The sequence below is a fragment of the Leguminivora glycinivorella genome, chromosome 5 (genome assembly GCF_023078275.1).
Source record: "Leguminivora glycinivorella isolate SPB_JAAS2020 chromosome 5, LegGlyc_1.1, whole genome shotgun sequence".
Taxonomy (NCBI): Eukaryota; Metazoa; Arthropoda; class Insecta; order Lepidoptera; family Tortricidae; genus Leguminivora; species Leguminivora glycinivorella.
The window spans coordinates 5,772,333-5,793,865 of record NC_062975.1 but is presented as its reverse complement, the minus strand read 5'-3'; the positions used below and the strand labels follow the sequence as shown (position 1 = coordinate 5,793,865).

At 39.6% G+C, this 21,533-nt stretch overlaps 1 protein-coding gene across 1 annotated transcript in view; it reads left to right on the top strand.

Annotated features, from left to right (window-relative positions):
* Window positions 1–1,645: 1,645 nt before the first annotated feature.
* Window positions 1,646–21,533, top strand: part of LOC125226459 (DNA N6-methyl adenine demethylase) — a 158,759-nt gene continuing 138,871 nt past the window's right edge. The window contains 2 exon segments of the mRNA XM_048130444.1: window positions 1,646–1,815; window positions 11,829–13,615. Of these exon segments, the coding sequence (XP_047986401.1) occupies window positions 12,482–13,615 (1,134 nt within the window). The 5' untranslated portion in view covers window positions 1,646–1,815; window positions 11,829–12,481.

The following is a 21,533-nucleotide window of genomic DNA, read 5'->3' as shown; positions in this document are numbered from 1 at the left end:
GCGACCACTGCGGTCGGAAAGATCAGAACGAATGGGACCGAATAGTGTCAAAATGATACGAATAGTCCACAGATAGTAACATTCCGGGCCGAAAGGTTGTAAGTAACCGAAGTTTAATATGAAAACTTGACTTTTTTTGTTGTTCTGCTAAGTAGCTCTCGCTCTCGGTCGGCGCAGTCACACATTCGTTCTCGATCCAAACCGCTCGCGCTCGCCGATCCTATACTGAACTAAATGAGCAAAGACCGATTCTCAGACCACGGAAAGATTCAGTTCATTTCGGTCATTGATGGGATTTTATTCCTAACAGTTCATAGTTCGTGAACGACACAAGCCTAATTACTAGCTTTTGCCCGCGGCTTCGCTCGCGTTAGAAAGAGACAAAAAGTAGCCTATGACATTTCATTGCCTTCAACTATCTCCACTTAAATAATCACGTCAATTTGTCGATCCGTTTTGCCGTGAAAGACGGACAAACAAACAGACACACACACTTTCCCATTTATAATATTAGTATGGATTATACTATGTAGGTATTATTGTAATTTGTACCTATAGTTATTTACCGATTGCTGCGTTTCGGTTTTAGTGGCACCGGCCAAAAAAAGGTGTAAATGGATTGACGGTTACTTAGGTGTTTTTATTACGTCACCATTAATGAGCTTTTAATGAGTCATAAAATATATTTCATTGTGATATTATTCACGTGGTCGTAATCAAACTTGCACCAGGTTACCGCCTATAAATTTTCACCCTTCAAGAACCCGACTGTCGGGCACACCGCTCGTAGAAGCGTAGCCGATTACATGGGGAAACCCGTATGTAGCGAAAATGTCGTAGCGCCGCGTAGAGCCCGGTTTCGAAAGTGTTAATTGCCTGGGTGTAGGTAGGAAAACGGCCCTTGAATTACATATCCTAGAAGTTGATGTTATGGAGTTAAAAATCAATACACACTGTTTATTTTAAACAATACACAGCACTACTTATCCCCTTTGACACTAAATAACCCTTGTAACAAGTAGGAAGACGCGGCTTCTCGCCTTATCATCCCAGCAAAGTTCAAGGAAGGTGTGAAGAGGGGACCAGCCCACCTGTGCAGACCTAAATACCCCGCGTATCAATTATTACCGTTTGTCAAGTGGTCCACCTCTAGCTCCTCAGATACGAGGGGAACGCACTGGGGTTCACCAATCACCCTCCTCGCACCTTACATCCTGAACGCAAAACAATCGGAAACATCAACCTGTCGCGAATAGGGATGAATGTCGCACCCTCTCCGCTAAAATTGCAGAATAATTTCATTATACATCAACCCTTTTTTAGGTTAAGGAAAATGGGAACGGACTACAGAACTTCCGCCGGTAAACACGGCGCGCTTAATTTGTAAAATCGCGTGGATCGATAGAGACGCGAAAGCTTCGTAAACAGATCGAAGCCGGTACCGAATCGAATCCCGCCAAATGCAACGACAGCTGTGCGTAGCTCGTAGCGCGTAGCTGTAGCGGCGCCTATTATTATTATTTGTAAACAAGCGTGCGCGGCGCGGGGTGCGTGCGGCGTCACGTGACCGGCCGCCATTGGTCACCGCGGCAGCTGCGGCGCCCTCCCCGGCCCGCGAGCGCCGCGCGCGCCAGTCCGCCGCCGACCCGCGCCGCGCTTACACGCGCAACACATCCCCGCGCGAAGCTTCACACGCGCAACTGACGCGATCGCGAACTCTGATTCCCTTTTTGTTTATTTTTCGCGTCCTTCGAACCGTTTTGCGTTACCAAGGCGGCGAAAGAAGACGGCGCATGGATCGAGCCACGAGAGAAGGTACCGCCGAATTGAAAAGTTTTGTGCGAGCTTTCGAGTTGTGGAAGTGTAGATTCCGAGGAAGCTTCTGGTTTTTTGTGCGTTTTAGTTGGAGGCAGCTTGTCGGCGCTGGAGCGTGAAGCGCGCCGTGCGCGTTCGCGTGCTTCCGCTGGAGCTTTCGTTGTGTGCTTTCGCGAATCGATAGCACGAAGCAGTCATCGCATGACGCATCGGCTGCTGCCGCTGCTGCATGATGTCACATCATTTAAGCCCTTAATTGACACGAGTTTAAACTGGGAAGAATGTCGATTTTTATCGATGCGACTGTAGATTGCACTTCCTGTAGTTGAATAGTGTATGATGGTTTCATTTCTTCCTCTGTGTGTACTCCAGCACATCCGTAGTTCCTGTTTTTCCTTTATCTCTGTAGGGCCTGCAAACGTCTCGTTTGCCCCACTTGTCTCCATTTTCCATACTGTTGTGTCATTCTACTTCCTATGTAACTTTTGCATACCTATGCTGCATGAGTAGTGTTGTATTGATCAAGTATTTTAGTCTTTGGAAGTAACAATCAATCTCGATGTTTATGATAAGGCACAATAGCAATTTAGCCTTTAAAAGTTTGCATTTAGTAGTCCAGTACGTTCCTATGTTCTTACAAAAACTTCAAACATCACGAAAAAATAAAATTACACGCCAACATTTTAAGGATGGCATAGGAATAGATGGTCCTTCCATTTCGACCCTAAACAAGCACGGGAAATTGCTCTTTAGAAAAGATATCAAGCTGAAAAAGAATAATTTTCGAACCGAGATTCTTATTAACCTTGTACTTACGACGTTTAAGTTCAGTTAAGAAAACCCAATAGTAGAACAATGGCTCGGCAGAAGATCAATATCTACTCATTCGATGGCATTGAATGGGATTCTAGCAAGTCTCTAATTTAAAGAAAAGAGAGCTTTTATCAATCTTCAACATACATCAGAAGGCCACGCACAATTTGATTGCAACTGAAGTTAAAGTCTGCTTAGAAAATAGGTTATCTAGCCTCAAAGAGTCAGTTTTATCCCTGCCTGACTGTATATCCACATTAAGAGCACTTTCTTGAGAGCAAAAGTGAATCCACTAGTTTTGCGCTAGCGAACAACGAAGGTACAAGTTGTCGAAACTTTTGGACTAGAGATTCGGGAACTGGCTTGAACTAAGATAAATTGGAAAGGAAGAGGCTTCAAGGAAAAATTTGAGCTTTATACAAACCTTCCCGAAATTAATATTTATTGGATGACCGATAAACTCGACGAGTAATGTTCTCCGAATACTTTTTGGCCTTTGGTTGGGCTCCCAAATCATATTCGTTAGAATGATAAATGTATCATGAATGCAATCATTGTAGCTTATATTCGGCATTTGGATCCGATCAGCAGTACCGAGGACAATAACCTACTTGAGATTACAGAAGTAGGCAAAAGTTTAACATTAACGTCAGAGCTCAGAGATCATTCTTGGAGTTGCGAAGACCCGGTCCCACGGAATAATCGAATAAATAATACGCCTTCCTCCCGTGAATGCGATAATGGGGAGTCAAGTTCAGTGAGGCCAATGAAAACAAATAAACAAATTGGCCAATTTCGCTCGAGCTAACTGTTGGTACATCGGCGGCTGGATTGTGCAATGCCACATGCTTCCTTTTTAGTTGAACAAGCGAGTTATGTTTCCTACGGCGGTCTAGTTTTGGAATTTTTCATTGTTAACGATTTCCTTGCTTCTTGGGAAATCTGAACCTGTAAAAGAAACGTTTATATGGTCAAATGAAAAATAATATGATTTATTTGAAATGTTTCGAGGTTTCTAAGAAAGGGAAATTTAGACATATATTTCGTAATATTTTATTGAAAGTTCACATTATGACTGCGTTTCATAAACACATAACTACTACTTACATATATAATAAAAATATGCTCATGTTCTAGGTAGCCCTATCGTTCCTAGTAATCTTTTAAAACGATGTTGTACTAAAGTCTCAAGCATCTTTCATCCAACCCCCAATTCTATATTGCCACAAATACCTTAAGTTAATTCATACTTTCTTGAAGGATAATCCTCTTCTTATTGCTCGAGAGCAAACTGAAAAGACGCTTTCAGTTTTCATAACGTCCACGGTACACCGCTAAAGTTCTATGCTGCTCTAAAGGTTTTTATACCTATGTACATGTACTCGTAGTAGCTCCCTCTATACTTTTCCTTTTCGTCTAGGGAAAGTTCAAACAGCGCTGCTGGAAAAAGTTTTGGTAGAAATGTAATTGTGGGGAATATTTTAGCGAGGGCGAGTCGCGCCGGTGAATGCTCTTGTTCTGCCACCGGTCTATTGGCAAATGCTTAAAATGCTAGGAAATAATTGCATACTTACCTATAGCAAATAGAGTTAATCAGCAGTCTTCGGAGAGTAACGAATTGTTGGTTTTAATCCGGGACAACTATATTAATTTTGATCGGACGAATTAATTCGGCATAAATACATGTCTGCAGTTCTGCACTCATCTGTTGATACATACGCAAAGGGATTTTAGTGACGGTCAGCGAGGTGGAAAGCCTTAAAAAATATAAACACGTATTGTACATATCTATTATGCTAATAGTAAGGTAATGCTGTGACAGAATTGTACTTTATACCTACACTATTCTTAACAGAAACCAATTGGTTCTTAAGAAACGAAGTCGATCCTGCTACAGTTTGAAAGGAAACAATACTAAATCATATAGTCACTGTAATATGCGACTTCCTTCAAACAATTCCATCTCATAGGTGTAAGTACAAAAAATGCTCAATTTCCGATGTCGCATCCGATAGCACAGACAGACGTGAGCACAAAAAATGTTTACAAAAGTGCGTTTTGCTCACTTTATTCTGCGATTGAATTTGAAGTGCGTAGCTCTTGTCCTTGAGTGCTCATGGGTGGAAGTCGCATGGCAATGAGATTAGGAGCTACAGCGTTCGTGTGCTATAGTTTTGAGGCATCAGAAAAAGTGGTAGTGTGGGAAAGATGGTTGTGAAAAAACGCCACATCTGCGGCGCTATTCAACCGGCTGAATGGGATGGGACGTAACTCTATATCGAGAAATCGCGCCTTATCAAATTGTGGATTAACCTTCATGTTCGTCTTTTGTTCCTATTGTTTTTCGTTCTTATTTTGTTTTTGATCATCTTACGATGGATAACTATCACGAAAATCGTTGCATCTATAAATCTGTATAATGAATAACAGCAAAATCTTCGTACCTGTTTTGATGACTTCAGACAGATACAGATGGTTGTTAATTTAGTCCGTGATGATGATGGTGGTGGTCACGGTTTATGGCCATCCTGAATCGGTCGGATGAAGCTGTTAAGCGTTCGCAGCTTTGTCAATAATAATCAATAATAATAATCAATAATAATCATTTATTCATTTGCAAGAATGTAGTACACAAAACAAGTTCTTACAGTATACATTATGTCCCATAGTACATTCTGCTTATCAAAGCATGCAAAGAAGGTGTGCTTAATCTAACTTAATAAATATACAAATATACAAGGTCCTAACAAGTAAAAGATTGTTACACTATTTTATTACACACATGTCTAGATATTATCATGATTTCAGAATTTTAAATATTGCAAAATTAAGAATTATTATTTACGTCACTAAAATATACGTCGGTGCTGGGAAAGTGTACCGAACCAACTATTTTATATCTCGTGTCCTTTAACTGTCATATGCCGATCTGCAAATAACACCCATCGAGAACCGAATCGGCACCGGCACGGCAATCAGGCTGATGTGCATATCCTGTGTGATTACATCAGAATATACAGCGCGGTGAGAAAGTTTCCGAGTCATAATGGCGAAGTTTTAATAATCATTGTTAACGAACAAGTCTCGGGTCGAGACAACTTTGAATTGACGTGTATTGTTGTAAAGAATACGGTGCGAGTTTATAGTCGGCTCTTTGATGTCAAACCTGAAGCTCTGTAGCTCAAGTGCCAACACTGCCAACTACTGGAAGATTTGACAGCCATCAAATAAGAATGGTCTATTAAGTTTATTGAGACTGTGCTTTCCATTTGTTGTAGTTGCGTGGAAGTTCTTTTTCAAGTATCTTTGTAAACATTTACCCGATTAAAAAAAAAAATATCATCATTATTTGATGTGATAAAATATTGAAACAACGTGTATTTTCTGTCAAGAGACAGAAATATTCTAATGAAGCTGTTCTCAGTTAAAAAGGGGTAAGCTAGATAAAGAACTTACAATATTGCGTAAAGTTTTGCAAATGACCCAAAACGCGAATAAATCATATGAATACTTATCAGTGATTATCAGCTATGATCAGCGGATATATAACAGTTTCCGGTGCGCGCAGGAAATGTCGCTTGATGGAGACTGATCAAATAGTCAACCTGATAAATGATTTAAAAGTAACACTCGGGCTGAAGGTCGGAAGAGATTCGAATAGTGTCACTCCTAACTTACAATTGATACTTTAATACTCCTGAATACATGTTAATTTGTATTTTAACAGATGAAAACTGAAGTAATTCATCGTACAAGCTTAAAAAATCAGTGCCGATGAGTTCAACTATAATTCGCCTTCGTAACGCTGTAAGAATAAGCAATATACGAATAGTATAGTTTCGATAATTCTGACAAAGTAGTTATAAGTGTAGACAATACTCCAAAAAACATTAATCAATTTTCAATTCTGAAATTCAGATGCGTTAAAGACTATTAATACAGTGAAACCTGGATAAGTGAGACTTCAAGGGACGACAAAATTTATCTCACATAAAGAGGTATTCCACTTATTCAGGGTCTCAGTTAGACAGGCCTTATAAAATGTCTGTCTTATTTACAGAGGGTATCACTTTTAACCAGGTTTCACTGTAATTGTAATCTGTTAATAAAGTGCCATAAACATATATGCAAAAGACAAAACTTCCAATTAAAATGTTTAGAAATGAAAATGCCTGTGAAAAATACTATAACATAAACTCTGTCATCTTGTCAACAAAAATTGCAAGTTAAACAGAACCATTACTTTAAATTCTAGAAATTCTGTGTCATCAAAATGTTCCTACAAAGAAATAAGTGGTCGTCCTCACGCCGGGAAAACTAAACCATATCGATCTGTTCTCCCCCTCTCGCCGAGTGCATTGTATTGTGTTGCGTGCGCTTGAGTACAATCTTTTGAACGTGAGTTGCTAAGTTTATGTTGGGCTGGGACTACACAATATTAGTGTGCATGACAATTTTGTTTCAGCACAGCAGAAATTTCCTCAACAATGTAGCCTAGCAACTTCCTACAAAGTTATTTCATTATACATATTTTCAAAGTCAACAGACTGAAACGGCTCGGAAACGCCACGCGGTGTTTGTTTCACCGAGAGTTTATGTCGTCTATTTGAAATTCGAATTAGTCCATAAACTGAAATCAAGGGCGCGATTTCAAGTTTACAGGCGAGGATGGCCGAACATCTAAACAGCGCTGCGTCGCGCATTGCACAAAAAAGCGACAACATCCGATGCTAAAAATAAGCCGTGTAATTACAACGCAAAGCTGAAAGCGCAACGCTTTCGCTGCAAGCGGTTGTACGGTCGCCCTTGACAACCGAGACCCAGATACTATCGTGTTCCGCGCACACACCCTCGCAAAACACTCACATGGAAGGATCAGACGAATCGCTATGCACACATAAGTGTTTTCACTAAGTAAGCACACGCTCACACATGGGTTTGAGCTGCGTTCCGTTTGGTTTGGAGTGAGCTTTTAATCTTTTTTTCTCGTTCACTCTTTGTGCGCATCTACAAAGAGTTCTGCCTTGTGATTACTAGTGGAGTTGACGGCGCAATCGCACGCTGAATATTTACTTGAACTTGAATTTGGAATTATTTTGATTCCATTTAGAACTGGCAGTTCGGGATTTACATAAAAAAGACGACAGCGTTTGAATAAAACCGTCTTAAGGCGAATACGAAAGGAGTTTTCAGATGTTTAAAGTATGATTGACCTTATCGCACCTGATGGAAAGTGACGATAGCTCACTGGTTCAGTAACAGCCTATTCACTCTTGACTTGAATTCACCCAGATTGTATTCGCCCGGGATTACAGATGAGGGGAGCATGTTCCATTCCTTCCTTTCCTGTTTAAAGTATGGATGGAGGAAAGGATAATTCATTTCAAGTTTGGATAGAGTTCCGGCCTATGTACATGTAGGTACCTATGGGAGGGGAAGGGATATTCTAGCGTGTAACAATAAGATCTTCTTGAAACATTATTCTACCCATTAACAATGTTAAATTGCATGTACATTAAAAAATACGTTTTTTATTTATACTTAAATAGAAACTTGTGTAAGTCCGAAATGTCAATGACAGGCTATCAGCAAAAGCATTCCGTGTTTAAATATAGAAAAACGTGAATAGATCCGATTGGCTGAAAATAAACCAATGGAATTTCAATTCCAATAATAGGGAATTTTAAATTTAGAATACGTTTTATTGAATGAAGGGTTAAGTTTAGAAGCTAACTGAATCGAATATTTTCCTGTTCCTAACTTTACCCACCTCGAATTAGTTAGAAAACATACTTTCAGTCATATATGGGTCGGCAAATACAACATATTTATGTACAAAATTAATAACTGGGGTGGGTTTTTGGTACATTTATTAAACTATCCCAACAGATCCCGTAGCTATGTATACTCTTAGACCGCAATTTGTTATATTGAAACCAGCAATTAAAGACAAGTGATACTAGTAATTAAAGAATAGGTCAATCGCTTTTCTTTCCAGCCATTAAAACAACGTCACATGTAATGTCAAGTTCAATTCAACTGACCTAATATCATTTCGACTTAAAGACACAGTTTTAAACCATCGAAAATAGTTCCCTTAAAATAGTGAAGCCGAAATAGTGACGCTTTACTATGGAGTAACTCTATTTATAGTTTGTTTACACTGTGCAACCCGGCCAAATTGGGTATCCCTAGAATGTTCGGCACTCTGTCATAAGGGGGACTCCCGAAATCTGCCGCGGTGGCCCCACGCGTCTGCTTGTTAGCAAATTTCATTAACTAGCTTGTGAATTTAATATAGCTGTAATCTAGTTAGCTTTACGCACTTGCCATTAATGGGTGGAATTGTTTATTTTTGTATAAGTCCATTATGACTTCCTGTTTGCTTTAAAAACAACTTAAAATAGGGGGAATCTTAGGGCTCTTTATCTAGCAAGTTGCTGAGATGTTCTTTGTCTTCCGGATAGATTTATAGATTTTTGCAAAGGAGCACAAAAAAACACCAAGAGCATATTCTAAATTCTTAGTTTTAATTAGACATGAAACATCTAAAATTCCCTAGGGCTTGGCCCTTGGCTTGGGAGGGGTCCCACAGCTCATACTCCAAGAGAAATACTCACAAGTAAATACCCCATAACATTATCACACCTCGCGATCATGCACGGCGTATCACAAATGCTCCCCGTCATTACCTACTAGATAACGTGACGTCACGGGGTGACCTCGATGCGTGCCATCGCGCCGCTAACGATTTTCCGCCTTGTCACTTTTCAAAAAATGAATAACAGGGTAGTTTTATTTGCGAGTTTTTTCTTTAGTGTAAAATTTGTATGATATTTATGGCTAGATTATAAAGACGTATCAGATTTGTCGGATTTTGGAAACTAGACTATAGTCAAAAAAGTAATTTCACTTTCCAAACCATTGAGGTATATGTACTACGTACTAGAGGCGACGTTGCTAAGAGAATTTTTACACAACGCACTGCGGTCCACTGGACCGCAACGTTGTCAGTCCTTACCGGGTCCTTGCGGTGCAGTGACGTGCCGTGATGCATTTACTTTCCACGTGAATAATGCCTTCTTGTGTGTTTAAAAATTGTACTAATCACTCGAGGAAATCAAATAAAAGCCAAGGTGTGACATTTCATCGGTAAATTAAACAAAAAACTCGTCTATAATATTTTAAGATTGAATATTCTACAAACTCGCGAGCGGGCGCGACACTGCCGCCATTTTGGTGACGCAATCATAGACTATAAAAAGTTAACCGCGCAGATGTGCCATTTACACTGTTCCTACTACATATGTACTGTGTTTCATCTCTAATAGAGTTGCGAAATATAAATATTTCTATTTGGAAAATTAATAAGCAACTACTTACTATTTCATTAATTATGTTACTAAAATATTTAAAAAAAAATATTTTTTTTAATATATATATTTATAGTTAATAGTTTTTGAGTAAAATTGTATTTTTAGCACGCTCACTTTTTGCAGTTTTCTTCGGCCTGGTCATGAAAAAATGGAACAATTTATACGCTTTGTCCAAAAAAATCGTGCTGAGGAAACTTGGTTACCATACCAACTGACCACACATATAATTATATGTTCATTGTGTATTTTAAAGAAGAAGATAAATACATTCGTTAGGCAGAATATAATAAACATTGGGATATAGTAGGTATGTATACCTTACAAAATCTTGCATTTAGCTCACCGACGCTATGCTATCCCTTCTTTCATTATTTCATGTAAGTGCCTGTAAATTACCTTAAAATAATTTCATTTTGCAACCGCCACAAATCACGAAGACAAGACAATAGAATTTCGGAATAACAATCGAAAATTCGGTCATCATTCCATCGATTGCGCGCTTCAAAACACCGCAGCGCGCGTGCGCGACTTCTGCCAGTAAACATGTCCGCGCCAACCCATAACTTGCGAATTTCCTTGCAATTCCTTTCTTATTTCAAATTAAGAACGCGCCGCGTAAAATAACGACTTCTCTTACCGCCGCTCAGCTGGGCTCGATTCTATTCGATATTTAAACTCTGAAGTCGATTGCATAACGTTGTTTTCGGTAACAAAAATTAGCTTAGGAAGGAAGTTGGGGAAGTAAACAATCGAAGAGCTTAATTTATTTCTTTTTTCTATATTTATAGTCGCTGGCCTTTTGGTTATTTCCTGGTGAAATTAAAATTTGATTTCTTACCAATTTTACCATTGGAATATTTTTTTAACCCAATCGCATTTCTTGATTTATTTTTGATTTCTTTTGGTTTGTTTATTGCGTTAGAGTTGCATGAATTTTCACAGATGTGTTGTAGGTATTAGCATTTTTTTTGTCTATTGGCCTTTGAAGTAGACAGATAAATCGATAAGTCATCTGATTAGTTATATAGGGTAAGCCTGTTTCTGCGATTCATTAAGATGGGCACCTGCACCTGCATGATGTATGTGAGATAGACTGTCCTTAGTCATTAATCAGTTAGAAGAAACTGCATCTATTCGGCGACATACTCCCGCGACACTCAGTCAACTGTTGCGAATGGTCGATTGATTTTGTTGTTGTGAGTTCCATTTACATAGGTGCTAATATTCATACATTCATTGTAGTTTATGTTAAGCGTGTAATTACACGGACGAATAGTTTTTAAGACAACCCAAATCCTAATGTAACTATAGTCAACCAATTTGAAGGCCACTTTAGAACTTAAGAAGAAAATAAGCTCTGTATTAACAAAGAGGATCGAGTATTATAGAGAGTTTCTGTCGAAGTAAAATGTGTAATCACAGTGCTTAAATTGCCATCTCTCGACACAGGCTTAGAACTTTTGAACCACAGTTTTGACAATTTAGCCCATATTCTTAGCTTGATATGTGTCAAAATGTCAAATATTAATTTTAGCGCCATCTAGCTGAGCGTAACCCAAAGGTGTAATGCCATCTAGGCCACCGTACCTTTTTCTGTATGGTACTGAGGTACGTTTTTTTCTTAGACTTTTTCTGTCTATACAGAGTTATATATGTCTTTGGTATTAATTAATAAGATAAGGTTTTAAAGTGACCTAGGATTCAAACTGATTGACTGTACATGTTTCGTTGGCTTTGAAAATTTTACTTTAATCTGTAGGATTCCAGAATGCTGCATAGATGTTAAATTGTTAATGTTAATACATGTTTTTTTGTTTGTTTCAGACTGGTGCAGGCCGCCCGGCTAGCCGCCGCTCCACCCACCAAAAGACGACCCACAAACCAAAGCCTCCAGTCATATCTTTCGTTTAAAATCTAAATATAAGCACTATTTTTTAAACCTTTTAACGATAAACCGTAAATAGTATACGCTAACTCCCAAACAGTACAAATTAATTTAAGTCTGAAGTGATCGGTATTTACAATAAGAAGAACGAACGAGCGAAAGAAAAATCTATCAACGACCAGTATTTAAACGTTCCAAAATAATAGATATCGTTAAACGAGTGCACAAAATATTTTATCGATCGTTAACCCAGTCGACGCATTTTTCTAAAATTCAGCCAAAGATTTTATAAAACCGTAGTTAAGACTCGTGTGTAAACTGCCTCTCGGGGATTTTTATATTTATTTGTTAGTGATTAACGAAATTGTGATTAGTGTAGTGTAAACCAGTGTGCCGTATAACCGTAATTTAAGTGCTATTTAGACAAACTTTAACCAATTAACTTTAGCCAGTCAGAGTACAAATATCAAGTTCCAGTGCAGCGAGTGTTCATAGCGAGATAGACTTAGTAGAGCTTATTTTTGTAAAACTTTAGGTGTCTCGTGTGTTGTGTCGCGATGAGGAAGACCCGCCACCGCCTTGGACGGGCGCCATGAGCGAGGCGCTGCGCAGCGAAGCGGGCGCGGACGCGCACCTGCCGCCCTTCTCGACCTTCGTCGGAGACATGGCCGAGAACGAGCAGCGCATCCTGGCGGCCGACGCGCGCCTGCTCGACCCCGGCTGGGAGTACTACGAGCGCGGCGACGCCGTCTCCGTCATCGCCAGCCAGGCGCAGTACCGCCCCTGGGAGTCCATGCCCATCACCGTCGGCGCCAAGGACGCCATCCTGCGCGCCGGCTTCTCCTCCCCCCTGGACTACCAGTCCGTCACGCTGCAGCCCATCAACAAGCTGCCCTCCTTCCAGAGCCAGTTCCAGACATTCCCGGAGACGACCGTCATTCCCGAGACGGGGCTGCCGAGCGTCACTCCAGTCCCGGTCACGGCCAGCCCCACGCCCAGCGCCAGCCCCAGCCAGCTGACACAGCTCACGCAGTTGACGACTCCGTCGTCTCCCGCGCACCTCACGACCCTGGCGCAGGTCACGCCGCTCTCCACGACTCTCACTACGCTATCACCCGTCAACGCTACAACATTCCATACACTCACGGCGGTTAATGCCAGGAGTTACCCCATCGTCCCGGCGCCGCTGCAGGCCCGGGAGCTCGCGCCCGCCGGACAAGCTTACATTGACGACCGGCACATACAGCTATACCAACCAAATATCGCTACTATCAATGCTTTTCCCACTCAAAATGGTATTTTACACCAAAATGGGACAATCCTCCATCAAAATGGAAGCTTACTACAGAACATTCAAAGTCCAACCGTGGTTCACGTGTTGAAGAACGAGCCGTTCGATATGAAATCACTCCAAGAGAAGTACACACCGAACGGGCTACATCACAGTAATTTCCAGAACCCGATGTTGATCGACAGCGGGTATGAGAAGAAGAACGGTTTCGGAAACGGGTCATCGCCCACGAGATCGGATTTCCGGAAGAAAGAGAGGCGGAAAATGCGAGCGAACAGCTCTGAGTCGGACGGGTCTAACATGGAGATGGGGTCGGAGAGCAGCGGGCAGGTGGCCGCCGTGTCGTCCACGGCCGGCTTCAAGTCGCCGCTGCACGGGGCTCCGCCCATGAGCACGGGGCCAATGGATCTGGACGACATCTCTTCAGAGAAACAGGTAAATTTATAGTTTGTATCTTTAAATTACGCATAAAATAATTTATTGTTTGAACTTTGATCGACAAAAAGATATAGAAAATACCGAAGAATTTCCTCAAATCTCTATTACGTATTTAATCTGCTCTTATCAAAAAGACAATAGGTAGTTTCAAAGGCATATTATTTCCGTACAGGGAAAAATCAAAAACGACAACTAATGTCTCTTTCCGCGAATTGGCGAATTGCGTAAACAAGTCGCCGGGGAACGCAAAAAGCCGACTGAATATTCGACGAAAGATATTAGAATTCTCAGAATTTCATCCGACTACACGGCGTTGAAAGTGGATATTCGAGAGATCCTGAAAAAGAGAAAGTTTCGCCGTAATTCCACCTTTTATTATTCGGGGAGCAGTTTTTATTCTCTCCGAGTTTGCGAATGGCCGAACTCTCTGTCTTCGCGGCTATAAATTTAATAGTTAGCCGATTCGGCTGCTCCGCCAATAAATTAACTTCTTCTCTCGTTTAAAACACAAATTAAAGTGGGGCGATTTACGCGTGTCCTGCTTAGAAAATTTTATGAGTCCCATCCCATTCACGGCGAGTGCAATTAGGCAGTTTGAGGGCCCGTGCTCGCGCGGGTTTAATTATATTGCCGCGCGAATATATTAGCGGTTCTTATCTCTCGTGCCGCGCTTGTGTGTAAAAGTATAGGGAAAGAAACCACCTGAAAAATAAGCCTTTGGGTTATCTTTCTATCGCAACATTTATTTAATTGTGAATTCGAACTAGGATTTGACGACGCCAAAAATGATTCTACATTACACATGACCTTACTTCTTTATCTTAAGGCCTGATCGATTACACTGAGTAGTGTATTCATCTGATTGATTTGATGCCTATCAAAATTATCGAGATCTTACAGTTTTTACACATTATTGTTGAAAAATTAATTATTATTTAACAATAAACATTTTCTCATTTAATCTGCTAGTTGCATTTTTCTCGTGGCTCATAATAAGCCTAAGAAAAAAGCTTAGTCTATGCTAGCTTTGTATTCCAATAGTTTACATCACAATCTTCCAGCCTAAGAAGACCCTCAATAGCTTGTAATCAATAGAAATCCTGAGGTCAGAGTTTGACTAGTCGAGAACCGTGAACACTGAAGTACGCAAACAGCGCGCATCTTTCTCTTTTCCTCCAACTAACGCGCAATAAGAGTGATAGAGGAAGATGTTTGGTTGTTCTGTATAACAGCTCTAGACGGCATTCCGTACAAATGTCAGCGTTTCCTAGTCTAATAACGAACACCTTGTGCCAGCTGCCCTATACAATAGCCACTAATTATCATTGCCTATGTTTTTGCTAGTTTTTCAGATGTTAGGTTAAATGGTAGTGAACTTGCTTCACTCTAGCGGGTATTTGACATATGGAAGATGAAATACAATTAGTTGCAGGTATTTGCTTAGGTATGTTCTTTGTGCTATTGTCATATTTGTATTATATAGCTACGAATCTATAAACTTAGCCTGGCATGTACCACGCTAAATTTGCAGCATTTTTAGGGTTCCGTAGTCAACTAGGAACCCTTATAGTTTCGCCATGTCTGTCTGTCTGTCTGTCCGTCCGTCCGTCCGTCCGTCCGTCCGCGGATAATCTCAGTAACCGTTAGCACTAGAAAGCTGAAATTTGGTACCAATATGTATAATATGTATATCAATCACGCCAACAAAGTGCAAAAATAAAAAATGGAAAAAATGTTTTATTAGGGTACCCCCCTACATGTAAAATGGGGGTTGATATTTTTTTTTCATTCCAACCCCAACGTGTGATATATTGTTGGATAGGTATTAAAAAATTAATAAGAGTTTGCTAAGATTGTTTTTTGATAATATTAATATTTTTGGAAATAATCACTCCTAAATGAAAAAAAAGTGCGTCCCCCCCCTCTAACTTTTGAACCATATGTTTAAAAAATATAAAAAAATCACAAAAGTAGAACTTTATAAGTACTTTCTAGGAAAATTGTTTTGAACTTGATAGGTTCAGTAGTTTTTGAGAAAAATACGAAAAACTACGGAACCCTACACTGAGCGTGGCCCGACACGCTCTTGGCCGGTTTTTTATTTTCATTGAAGTTAATAATAATACTTGCACCGGCGGCGTTGCCAAAATCGCTGTGAACTTAGCTTGGTGTGTCTTTAATAACAATAACCTAACCTCAAAATTAAAATTTTGAAAAAACCCTACCGCTACAATAGGTAGTGAACTGATTTTCATGAAACATGTTTAAGAACACTCCTCGAATAATTCAGCTTTCAAACAAAAAAAAACTAAATCTAAATTGGTTCATCTGTTCAGGAGCTACAATGCCACAGACAGACACACACAAACAGACAGACAGACACGTCAAACATATCACACATTAAAAAAGACGGTACTTACATATCTTTGACTGCCTAACCAGCAACCTTAACAGAAATTCATACAACAAATACCTTGCACAAGCATTTTAATGGGACCTCCTGGAATGGCAAAATTAGATAAGGTTATAAATGTGGCGATAAGAAATAAACTTGCATAAAACATGACATAACTTCATACATTACATAAATTCACCTTTATTACAGTTATCAATACATAAGTTACTTATCTGCACATTGCATCTGACTCAATTGCACTCAAACGTACTCAATAAGCTAGATTATGAGTGACAGACAGTCCAAGTGACTTTTAAGTTGCCAGTATTGCTATGAGAATAATTAAATGGCATGACTTGTTAAAAGGGTGCAGGCATCAGGGATAGAAGTTATTCACTACTTTGTACGTGTTTTTATATTCTATGCAGAATCCCAGACATTTTTTACTTTTGTAGTCAATTGCCCTAGATAAAGATTTCGAAAACACCTCTTATTCAGGATTCCGTAGCTAAAATATCAAAAACAGATGTCTTATAATTTCTTATGTCAATGTTCGTATATATGGCACGAAGATTTATCTCAGAAACGGTTTAATAACATAATGTGTAATTCTTATTGTGGTGCAAACATATTTGAGTGAAATGTAAAAACGTGTATCTTGTAAATTACTTCTAACTTTCAAAATTAAAATTTTAGAAACAAACATGTTTATTTGAAAAGAAAGACAATAAATAAAATAAACTTAATGAAATAAAGTTATGGAAATCGTTGTTAGCCGTGACCATTTATTTTAGTACTAAATTACTGTCAAACCAGTCCTTTATTGGTTAATTTTATTTGCAGTAATTAGAGCTACAATTACCATTAGAATAAAATGCATAACAAAATTTTACTACTTAGCTTTTTTCAGTGACGTGACATGATGGTTAAATTAAAATTTCAAATGGAAATGTGAATTCCCATACAAATGGTTACCTATTCTTTATGTGCAATAAGATCCCTTTTAAATATTTATCTTCCTCCTACCCTTATCCCACGTTATGTGGGGTCGGTACAACATGTCTTTCTCTTCCATTCTCCCCTATCTTTCGTCATCTCAACACTCACATCTTTCTTTCTCATGTCCTCTTTCACACAATCCATCCATCGTTGTTTGGGTTTACCCCTCCCTCTCCATCCATCAACATTCATCTCCAACATTCTTTTGCCTATATGACACTCATCCCTCCTCATTACATGACCGTACCACGCCAACCTGCCACTCCTCATCTTTTCCGTTATAGGCGCAACTTTCAAACTTCCCCTAATATACTCATTCCTGATCCTATCCATTCTGGTCACTCCACACATCCATCTCAACATTCTCATTTCCGCTACGTGCAATCTCCTTTCATCCTCCACCTTTGTCGCCCAGCATTCAGATCCATACAATACAACAGGCCTCACAATCGTCTTATAGATTTTCCCCTTTTAAATATTTATAAATAAATAAAATAAAAAGCCTTTTATTTCATGCAAATTCGTTACAATTTTTGTTAAACATAAGAGAAAGAAAAAAAGTATATATATATATATATATATATATATATATATATATATATATATATGTATATATATATATATATATATATATATATATATTATGGTAAAATGTTGTCGTGTTGTGCATCTTAGCTATGTAGATATATTTGATATGCACGAACCCCTCCTCAGGTGAAGGTGAAGGCCTAAAGAACTCCATTTGTCTCTATCCTGCGCTATTTGTGACCAGCAGTAGGCCTAGCACATGATGGCCGCGGGAGTATGTCGCCGCGAGATAGATCACACGTCTTCTTCTAACTGTATTAATGACATAAGGACGGGTAGTCTATCTCGCGGCGACATACTCTCGCGGCAATCATGTGCTAGGCCTACTGGGCCCAGCGATTTGTCTTATTTCGTCTTCCCATCTCGTGTGCGGTCTTGCTTTACGACGTTTGCCTTGTGGGCCCTTCCATTTCGTTACCCTGCGGTACGGAAGTTTGCGTTATACGGAAGTATATCTAAATGTTTAAAAATAATCATATGGAAACCCGTCATCAGCTCTTGGAGAGCACGGATGTATGCAGCATGCTTAATTATTATGAGTCTCCATTATTATGACTCGAAACATCGCCAATCTTGTTTTATTAACGTGAGTAGGTCTCTTCTTTTTCTTCTTCAACCTAGCGTTTTCCCGGCCTAGCGCCAGGGTCCGCTTTCCTGCTCAGTCTTCTCCACTTTGCCCGGTCTTCGACATCCTTAGGCGTGACATTGTTCTCTTGCATGTCCGCTCCCACGACGTCCAGCCAGCGCTTCTTAACTAGGCCTACCGGGGCCGCGTGACTTCGGGCCTTTGAACAGTGAGATTAAGGCATCTGTTTCCGATGTAGTCCACAGGTCTGCGGCGTATATGGCCATACCATCGGAGGCGGCTTTCTTGCAGCTTATCCGCTGCGTCACGGTCAACGAGAGTAGGTATATCCATTAAAATACCTGTCTCACGAAAGTTCTATAACACCCTTTTTATTCTGAATATCCACCTCCTCCACTTCTGGTGTTTCGGGTGTCCAGGCAGTGATCGCTTGCCATCAGGCTTGCTTGCGTTTGCTTCTTTGCCTCCTATCCCATAAAAAATGTTGAAAATAATATCGGTCATAAATAATGTTGAAAAGGACCTCATACTTGAAGAATCCTTCTGCGAAGAAGAGCCACATATTTTCATTGCGTGAGTGTACATTTTGACAGTTGTACGAATAAATACTCATTATTAGCACGCCATTTCTGAAAAGTCCTTATTTTAATATAACTCTTAGTCATGCAATATCGGTGGGTGTAATTATTATATTTAAAAGCTTTTAATCAAGCCAATTTGGCTAACATGATAATTAGGTGCTTTTAAAAGCTTCGTGTCTCCGAAATGTAATCAGGAATCGACCGGTCGAGCTTCTGCGTCCTTTCGTGTCTCGTTTGAAGAAATGCATCGATTTTTGAAGGCTCGTTTATATTTGCAAGCTCAATGGCGATTTTCTCAATGAAAGCTCGATTAAATACTTGATTTTTTTGTGAAAGGTTTCTAACACGAGTTTGCTTGGTTTTATGAAAGTTAGATGTTGGGTAAATGCAGTCGTCCATCTTTAGCATGTATTTCGTTATATGGCAGTCATTGAACCAAATTTCCGATCTATGTCTATCAAATAGAGATCTATGTATAGCGAAATAAGTAGGTACCTAAGGGCAGAAATCAAAGATAACGGCTTCAATCTATGGGATATCGGTCCTACATCCGATATCGGATCAGATAATGTGAAAACGCACTTATGCTAACCTCCCTATTTTCCTATGCCAAAACTATAGTCTGTATCTTTATAAGCACGTATTTATAAATTGCACGTATTTGTAAATAAATATAAATAAAATCTACCCTTTTTTTACGTTGAGGAAATGCATTTACGCATGCCATCCGGTCCGGGGGACCGGGCGATGACGGACTAACCAGTGTAGGACTACCGTCTAAAACCACCAACGAATTCCGTCTCCGACTTGGGTGGAGTGTCGCAGGGTCACTATAAGCATTCCACCACGTACAAATAAATTCTACCCTCAAAAGGTCCTTAAATTTGAGGTAAAGATTGAGGAAATCTTATACTTTTAAACGAGCAATTCTTGTATATTTATTTATTTATTTATATATACCGACGATCTCGGAAACCGCTCTAACGATTTCGCTGAAATTTGTTATCTGGGGGTTTTCGGGGGTGAAAAATCGATTTAGCGTAGCCTTAGATCCCGGAAAACGCGAATTTTAGAGTTTTCATGAGTTTTTCTTTCGCGTTAGTAAACGTAAAATATGGTCGTTAATTTCGCCGCGCGCGCATTGATTCCGCTTAGCTCAGTCGTACGAGGTCGGTCTATGTACGCAGATAGATCGTAGGTGTCAGTGCGTTTTCACATTATCCGATCCGATATCGGATGTCGGACCGATATCCCATACATTACAGGCGCCATCTTGGATTTTTTCTATGGAAATCCTTCCGACATCCGATATCGGATCGGATAATGTGAAAACGGACTCAGGGTTTCGAATCCCGGCTAAAAATTAAGTTTTTGTTTTTTGTCTTTTTTTTGTTTTTGTATTTATAAGAGTTTTATCTAAAGACGTGATATATTCAAATAGAACCGAGCGAAGCTCGGTCGCCCAGATATTGAAAACATTACACGACCAAACAAGGAGGTACAAAACAGTGACAAATCCGCTTGGTTGATTAACCAACAAATGTTGTAACTACCTGAAAATGTACAAATTATTTGTTTACGTTTTTATAAATACCTAAAAGTACAAGAGAGTAAAGAATTCTACCTATTACTTTTCTCCTGTTAGCGAGTTTGTTTCAAAAGGGTTGAAACCGCCGAGAAACTCACACGTCCATTGAATCGCGGCACGCCCCCATATTACACACCGGATGAATAAGCGGGAAAACCCTGTTTCTTGAGCCTGAACATTTGCGGACTTTGGTACTTTCTCGTTTTATTCTAATTGAGTAATAATTTACATAACAAAGTTTTTGTGAAATTGTGGATAGGCTTAAACAACACCACCCATTCGACCAGATTAATGAATAGAACGTATGCCAATATGAATTTCAGTTAGGTACTCGTACCTCCCTATATAATTGCTGTTTATACGAAATAAATTTGGAATTTATCATGCGTTGACAGCTGTCAACGCCGTGTTTTTATGTTTACAACATATCAGCCCCTCTAGCACAAGTTGCCTTGTCGCGCGCGAGTCTATACGTGAAGTCGCGTTTGATGTATGGGCTCGCGCGCGACAAGGCAAGTTGTGCTAAAGGGTCAGCTAACTACAGTTGATTTTCTTTTCATTTATTCATCTTTAAAATTCTATCATTATCTGGCTACAATTCCATGTGTATTTTTACGGCCAGAAGTTACATCGCAAGTATTGATCACGATTCCATGTTTTTCAATTCAAATTAGAATACTGTAGTTTTCCAATTACATCGCTGCATTTTACTAAACAAGCTGTATTTACTTTCGTGATAATCTTTGATTAGTATTTTTATCGTGGTTTTCACGTTCTTATTTCAAATTTAAAACAAACGTTATTCGTTGATCGTCAGCTGTTCACCGTACGATCGGTCCCGATTGCGCCCGAAGATAACCGACTCATTTGTGAACACCACCTAAAACAAACACATACCTAAACCGTCCTTATGTAATGATCATACGGACCCTTATGCTATGGAAAAGCACATTTGGAGCGAAATTGTGCAAAATGACGGCGCGCGCTCCACAGCTGTTGTGGATTTTTTTATGTTACTTGAATTAAATTGATCATTACATTACGTTACATATTTTATACGGAATACCACCCAAAGTGTGATTAAATTGGCTATTTTGTACTGACGGTTTTCGTATTCGCATTGCGCAATTATTAAAACTTTGGGCCTGTTTTTTTTTCAAATGTTAACAATCACGTAG